The 7,927-nt window shown below is 46.5% G+C and overlaps 1 protein-coding gene across 1 annotated transcript in view; it reads right to left on the minus strand.

Annotated features, from left to right (window-relative positions):
- Window positions 1-5,319, minus strand: part of Igfbp7 (insulin like growth factor binding protein 7) — a 66,778-nt gene extending 61,459 nt beyond the window's left edge. The window contains exon 1 of the mRNA XM_042678259.1: window positions 4,783-5,319. Within this exon, the coding sequence (XP_042534193.1) occupies window positions 4,783-5,257 (475 nt within the window). The 5' untranslated portion in view covers window positions 5,258-5,319. The remainder of the gene's footprint in view (window positions 1-4,782) is intronic.
- Between the last annotated feature and the right edge of the window lie 2,608 nt (window positions 5,320-7,927).

Below are 7,927 nucleotides of genomic sequence, written 5' to 3' on the forward strand. Positions count from 1 at the left end.
ACACATTGTTTAAACAGGGATACAGGTGGACTCAGTGCAACAATGAGATGTACAAAATACTATGTTGAAAAACGAACTTTACAACTTTGTGGGGGGAGTGTAGTCATGGAGATGGGAGGGCAGGAATGGTAGGGGAAAAACAAAGGAGGAGGAACAATGCTTGATAAGAAATGTACTTATTACTTTGCTCATGTAATTGTAACCCCTCTGTATAGTATTTTCACAATAAAAAACTTTAAAAAAATCTTACAAACTTTCCTGCCCAGGCTGGCTTTGAACTTTGATCCTCAGTTCTCAGTAGCTAAGACTTTAGGCATGAGATGCTTGTGCCTGGATTGCACTAGTTATTTTTGAGACAGACTTGCTTTTTGCCTGGGTGTAGGCCTGGACCTCCATTTGCCCACTTCAGTCCTCCTGTCCTATAGGATGGTAGGTGTGCATCCTTATGTCTCATTACTGGTTGAGAAGGGGAATCCTATGTATATGTCTGGCTTGGCTTCAAACCTCAGTCCTCCCAGTGGCAGTCTCTAAGTAGCTAGGATTATAGGCATAAGCCTCACGTACCTGGCTTTCAAGTGCTTGCTTGTCTTTTTCTCCTTTCCCTCCGTCCTTCCCTCCCTCCCTCCATCCGTCCTTCCCTCCTTCCCTCTTCCTTCCCTTGTCTCTCTCTCTCTCTCTCTCTCTTTCTCTCTCTCTCTCATTTCTTTCTTTCTACATTAAGTCTCTTGGCAATTTTTAAAGCATATAATATATTGCTAATAAGGAACATCATTGTGATGTGTAACAGAGCTCCTGAATTCTGGAAGGAACCCAGAACTAAGATTTTGTGTCCTTTTCCAACAGCTCAGAGCCCCAACCCCACCTCAGCCCCACTTTACTAGCTGTTCCTATGAGTTTAGCTTTTTAGGTTTCACATATGAGGTTTCACATCATGTATCTGTCTTTCCATGGCTGGATTGTTTCAGTTAAGATGTCACCAGGCGCCAGTGGCTCACACCTGTATCTAGCATTCTACCTACTCAGGAGGCTGAGACCTGAGGATTGTAATTCAAAGCCAGCCCAGGCAGGAAAGTCTGTGAGACTCTTATCTCCAATAAACCACTCAGAAAACCGGTGGTGCTGTGGCTCAAGTGGTAGAATGCTAGCTTTGAGCTGAAGAGTTGAGGGACAGAGCCCAGGCCCAGAGTTCAAGCCCCATGACCAAAAAAAAAAAAAAAAAAAGATGTCGTCCAGGTTCATCCATGCTGTCATAAAACGACACGGTTTTCTTCAGTGGCTAAATGCTGAACAATGTTAGGAGAATAACATGGTAATTGTGTGTGTGTGTGTGTGTGTGTACAAAGGAAGTGACAATATCTGAGCAGGCTAGATGAGGGGTAGGAAGATAAGCATAGAAGGTGTGAAGAATGTGTGTGTATAGTCAGGTGTAGGCAGGGAAGCATTCCAGGCAGAAGGCACAGCATTTACAAAGGCATGGAACCAAGAAGAATTAAGATGTGTTGAGATAACACAAGAACAGAAGAGAAGAGGCCAACATAATAGAATGCGAATGGATATATCCGTTTGTTTGGAGTGCCAGTTCTGAGGTTTGAACTCAGGGCCTGAGTGCTGTCATTTAGCTTTTGTACCTAAGGCTGATACTCTTCTACTTGAGACACAGGTCCACTTCTGGTTTTTGATGATTCATTTGAGATAAGAGTTTCAGAGACTCTCTTGCCTGGGCTGGCTTAAAACCATGATCCTCAGATTTTAGCTTTCTAAATGGCTAGGATTACAAGTGTGAGCCACTGTGTTTGGCAGAATGGCATTATGTTGTGAAGATCCTTCTGTGCTCAAGTGGATAGTTGAACTTGATCCTAGAGGTACTCAGAAGAAAGACAGTTAGGAATGATATTCTAGTACCATAAATAAAAATTAACTTAGAGAGGAGAGGCAATCATATTCCAAAATATCAAAGTGTCTGAAATGTGTTTACCAAAGATAAAAAAGATTTCAAGAACCATGAGCAAAGATGTATCCAGAAACTGGAATAGAGAAGCATCAGGATCTCTTTCAACACTGTATTTTTATATCATGTCTCAGCTTCGTTGTATCAACTTCTTTTTATTAAACTGAATGATCAGATTCCCCCATTCTAGTTACCTAGGATTTCAGGCATGGCAGTAACATCTAATGGCTCTAAATTCATGATGACAGTTCCAGGATCTGAGATGATTACCTCACTGCCTTTCAAACAGATTTTTAGGCAAATGGCTTTGCCTTCTACTGCAGAGGAAGAGGAAGAAGAAGGACAAGCTCACTATCTGGAGCTGAGTAAATGATGATCCTCTCAGGAAAGAAGGAGAAGATTGAGGGCAGAGCGAGGGTTCAGGGCTCAAGGGGAAATGCACTCAGAAACTGCAACCTGTACATGCGCTTTCCTAATTAGGAGGACCAGATTTTCTTTATGCCCACGTAGTATCTAGCACAGTGCAGACAAGCTTCTATCTTCTCAACAATGTATGTTAAATGAGATTTAATAAATGTACACTGTTGGGGCTGAGTCTTACAATGCTTCCTTTCCCACAAGAGTCAAATATAATTCAACTTTCTTCTGAGGGCAGAAATAGCTGGAGCACACTAGAAAATGCATTTCTTATCCTTTGCAAAGCTCCAGTTTAAATGACATAGAGGTAAACTGTGCTCTGTCTAGTTGGTTTCTAATTGTCACTAGCAAATTGTTATTAGCAAATTCTATTTGCGAATCATTGTCAAAGCACACCCAAGATTCAACAGAAATATACCAGGAGACTTGGTTTCTATCTCATTCTGTGTCTCTTCTGTTTCTCTCTTTCTCTCCCTCTCTCTCTCCCTCCCACCTGTGCCCCCCCCCCACTCCTCCTACAACCTCTCAGATCAGGGTGGGAGGAAAGGCTAATTAATTTACATCAAGGTTTCCAGTTTCATATGCTGTTTATACTAACCTCTCACAGGTGTAAGGAAAAGCAAGGACTTTTGGAGAAGCTGGAGATACATGGAAAATGAAGCCTTAGCTTTGGATGAACACCAGTCTTAATGTGTACCATTCTTCTGTATTGAGGGGTGGTGGAATTAAGAAGCAGGAAAGCAAATGGGATAAAACTGCAGATCAAATAACAATGCCTAAAGAAAATTGCCAGGCTAATGCTCTTGTCTTCTCCTTTCCACCCTGCAACCAGTACTGGGGTTTGAACTCAAGGCCTCCCACTCTGGTATGGATTTTTGCTCAAGACTGGCACTCTACAACTTGAGCCACTCCTGACTTTTTGCTGGCTCCTTGGAGATGAGAGGCTCTCTGGATCTGTCTGTGTGGGATGACTTGGAATGCGGATCCTCAGATCTGTACTTCCTGAGGAGCTAGGAATACAGGTGGGAGCCACCACCACCCAGCTAAATGTTCTGCTTTGATTAGATTGTGGAGAAAATTCCCTTTGGAATCTCAATATTTAGATGAATTCTTAAACAGCGCAAATGCCTCTTTTTATGATGTGTCTGATACATCACATCATGAAATCCAAAAGCATAAAGAGCTATTGCTGCTGGAACATATGCATGTATAAAGTGGGGCTGTGAAGCTTAAGAGGACTGTAAAATAGCCCACAGTAAGTTACGCCATGGAAGATTTCCAGTGGTGAACTTCGAAATGGAGACATGTAACCTATTAACAGATGGACTTCTGGGAAAAGCTCTAAGGAAAGAATTGTTTGGAAATTTGGAGAAAGTGTGAAGAAGCAACAGCTTCTCTCTGTCAAATAATTGCCTTTCCTGCCTTCCCTACCTTGGCTAGGACTAGGAAAGGAACTGGCAGGCTCAGATTTCTAAGTTTCCCTTGAAATTACTGTTGATGGAAACTGTTATTTTAGGCGTTAGACTTAATATTTTTCTCCAAGTGCAGACTTTATTTTTCTCATTTCGTTTATGGCAAGTTTGGGCTTGTATGGAATAAAACAAACAGTCAAACCCAATCTCAAAAGCATTGCTGCATCCTGGAGACAAATTGTGCCCCAGAAAAAAAACAAAACAAATAAATAAAAGAACAAGAAGGGAAAACCAAAATGGTCATAAAGTCCACAACATAAACTACATCATTAAAGTTTTGCTCAAAGAGTTTTTATTTTTGGCCCACAAGTGTAATTAGCTAGCTAGATTACTGTTTGGGTACTGGCAGAAAACGTGTTAAAGTGCCTATTAAGAAATAGAAAACCTCATTTTAAAGTACAAAATCTGGGCAAAGAACGAGGAACAAACAACTTTCTAAAAAGTACTTCGCTATGAAAACTCCTCCCTCTCCCCAGAATAAAGAGAGAGAGAGAGAAAACAAAGCCATCTCTGGCTTCCCAAAACCGTGGGTGCAGCGCTGGTGAATGGCTTTGCCAGCTGTTGAGGACCAGCTTGGGGGAGGTTGGAGATGGCAGAGCCTGAGGTCTTGGAAACTCTGCTATTTATACCCTGGGTTCTGTGATTTCTCACTTTCTTGGCGCATGTACCAAACCTTAAATAAAGCCAATACCGCCTCCACCACCAAAACCAACAAAACCCCAAAGAGGCAGGCTAGCATCGCCCGTGGCTGTTGGCCTCGGGATGGCTGCCAACTCTTCCTCTCCTGTGCGTCTCCAAGTTTGCTCTGGAGAGCCATCGCAGGTGCCAGGCGGCCGCCCCGTCGGGGGTGGCCCGAGCACCACGGCGGGTACCAGGCGGCCGCCCCGTCGGGGGTGACCCGAGCACGCACGCGCGCAGGCGCAGAAGGACCGCGCAGGTGCCCACCTTGCTCGCAGGTGCCCTTGCTGATCTGGGTGATGGCCTTCTCCCCGCGGCTCTCGGCCTTCAGGCTGGCGGCGCGCAGCTGGCAGGCGTTGGGATAGGTGGTGCCGTCGCTGCCGCACACCGGGTAGCGCGCCTTGCACACGCACACGCCGCTCACCACGGGGCCGCCGGCTGCCGCCCCAGCTTTGCCCTTCCGTCTCTTGCGGCTCTTCACGCACTCCATGCCCTGCGCGCAGTGCCCCCTGTCGGCGCCGCCGCCGCCGCACGGCTCGCCCTCGCCGCGGGCGCACACCGGGCAGCAGCCGCACGCGTCGCGCGTCTCCCCGAGCTGGCAGCCGAGCGGGGGCAGCGGCGGGCAGGTGGCCTGCTCGCAGGGGCCGCAGGCGTCCGAAGAGGAGGAAGAGGAGAGGGGCAGGAGCAGGAGCAGCAGCCCGGCGGCTCCGAGGAGCAGGGCGCACAGCGGGGAGCGCTCCATGGCGAGTGGCGGTGGCCTGGCGCGCGAGTGAGCGCGTCGGGTCGGATCGGCGACTTAAAACACGCCGCCCCACCCGGCCCGGCCCGGCCGGGCCCCGGCTGGTCCGCGGGAACCCCTCCCCCGGGGCGGCCGGAGCGCGCCTGCCCCGCCCGGCCCGCCCGCGGGAAGCCCTCCCCCGGGCCGCGGGGCCCGCGTGCGCTCCTGCTGGTGGGGTGCGGCGGGGCGCCGGCGGCGGCGGCGGCTGGCCGCGGTCCCAGACGTTGGAGCTCAGGCACCAAGCTGGGTCACCGCGCCCCTGCGGGCTCCTGGAAAGCCTGAGACCTCCAGGGATCGCGGCCGTGCCTTGGTGGGGCAGCTTTTTTTTTTTTTTTTTAACCTTTTATTTATTTATTTTTGAAAACTGTGAACAGCAACTATGACTTTCAGAATGTTCCGTAGGTCTGGGATGCTTGAATACGGATTACTCTGTGCTTTGGGAAGAAGCTCTTTAAAGAACAAGACTATTTTTTTTTTAAGTTTGGCATAGCTATTTTTTTTGCATTTAATTTTTTATTGTTATTACCAAGCTGATGCAAAGAGGGGTGACAGTTACATAAGTCAGGTAAAAAGTATATTTCTTTTTGGACACTGTCAACGCTTTCCCTGGCTCTCTCCCAGTTTTTCCCTCCCATCGGCACCCACAAGTTGTGTAGTTCATTTTCAACATAATGTCTAGTGAGTACCACTGCTGCATTTAGAACATTATTATTATTTTTGAAATGTGGATTTGGGGTCATAGGCTTAGTGTGATTTTTGTGGTAAGGACAATTCTCTACCAACCACTTTTTTTGGGGGGGGGTCTTCAGAACCTCACCCCCTCTGCTGCTACCTGTGCTATCTTATTTCAAGAAAATTTTTATTTTATTTTATTTTTTGGGTCCAGTCGTGGGGCCTGAACTCTGGGCCTGGGCGCTGTCCCTCAGCTCTTCAGCTTAAGGCTAGCGCTCTACCACTTGAGCCACAGCACCACTTCCAGCTTTTTTTTTTGCTTATGTGGTGCTGAGGAATCGAACCCAGAGCCTCAAGCATGCAAGGCAAGCACTCTACTACTGAGCCACCTTCCCAGCCCCTTTCAAGAAAAATTTTAAGTGTGACACTGGAACTCAAGTGAGGGCTGAATCATTGGCTTGGGTCTCCATCAAGCCTCTGTTGAGCAAAACAGAGTAGTGTGTAGCTGGGGTAGCATGGAGTCCAGCTTCTCAGTGGAGGAGCATAGACGCACCCAAAGTCTCCTCATTTTCACTAACATCCCCATATGGTTATTGAGACACATGATGGACAGTTCCTCAAACAACTCCAAAGGCTTACCCCAAGAATCTGGGCCCACTAAACCCTTTCTTTGCAGGCACTAAAGTTGTTTCCATTTTAAGACTGAACATTAAATACAACAGTGTGCATTGCTCTGCATGTCCCGTCTAGATTTTTTTTTTCTTGGCGTGATCTTTAGGTTTATAGGATGGCTAGTTGAAAGCCAGCTGTTCACAGCCACGCAGCAATGTATGAACTTATCCTCACCTGTTTCCCTAGGGTTATTATTGCAAATTGTTTTTGAAAATTCCTTGATTAAAAAAATGGGAGATGAGAATCAAACACTCTAGAAAACATAGTACTGCGTTTGGCCCCTTTTTAGCATATTCTAGAAAGGTGATGCCTTTTTTTCAGAGACTGCTGATGTGACAATTGTTTAAAAAGCAATGAAGTCTCCAGCTCTCTCTTTCCCACCTCTCTTTCCCAGCTCTTTCCCAGCTCTCATTCCCAGCTCTCTTTCCCAGGTCTTTCCCAGGCCTTTCCCAGCCGTGTGGAGTGCCAACCTTGTCTGGTCCCAGCAGGTCTACTGAATAAACCTATCCCTTACCTGAAAAAAACAAAAAACCAAAAAACAATGAAGTCTTTAGATCAGAGTTTTCCTAAATAATCTTACCTTTGTCCCACAGTGATTGATGCAGTTGACATGGCCCAGTTCACAATGCCTGTCAAACCCGAATCAAGATGCATTGTTTCCTATATTCATTTGCTGGTTATGTTCTACTAATGGTATTCTATGGCCTATTATCTGTTAGAGTTCCAGAAGCAACCTCTACACTCCCGAGCAAGTAGTTTGCTGGTAAGGTCATGTCAGGATATGCTGTTTGGGGTCAAGACAGGGAGGAGGCAACCAGGAAGGGAAAAATCAAAATCTTCCTGGAAGATTTTGTTTGTTCATTTTTGTTGTTGTTGTTACTTTTTTTTTTTTATTTTGCCGGTCCTGAGGTCTGGGCACTGTCCCTGAGCTTCTCTGTGCTCAAAGTTAGCATTTGAGCCACAACACCACTACCGGCTTTTTGTTTATGTGGTGCTAAGGAATCGATGCTAAGGGCCTCATGCATGCAAGCAAGCACTCTACCACTGAGCCACAACTTTTTGTGTCACTTGCTATCTTTGTCTCTGCCTCTGTCCCTTTCATCTTTTTTTTTCTCTCTCTCCTTGGTTTTTGAGATCCCCATCTTACTGTACAGTTAGATAACCCAAGCTGGCCCTATATTCTTTTATCCTTCCCCATCAGCTTCCTGAGTGGCAGGATGCATTCAGGCATGCGCCATCATGCCTAGTTCTCAATTATGGTTCTCTATTAGTTTGCCAAGGCTGCTAAGT

This window comes from Dipodomys spectabilis, unplaced genomic scaffold (genome assembly GCF_019054845.1).
Source record: "Dipodomys spectabilis isolate Male_0828 unplaced genomic scaffold, ASM1905484v1 ptg000043l, whole genome shotgun sequence".
In the NCBI taxonomy this organism is placed as follows: Eukaryota; Metazoa; Chordata; class Mammalia; order Rodentia; family Heteromyidae; genus Dipodomys; species Dipodomys spectabilis.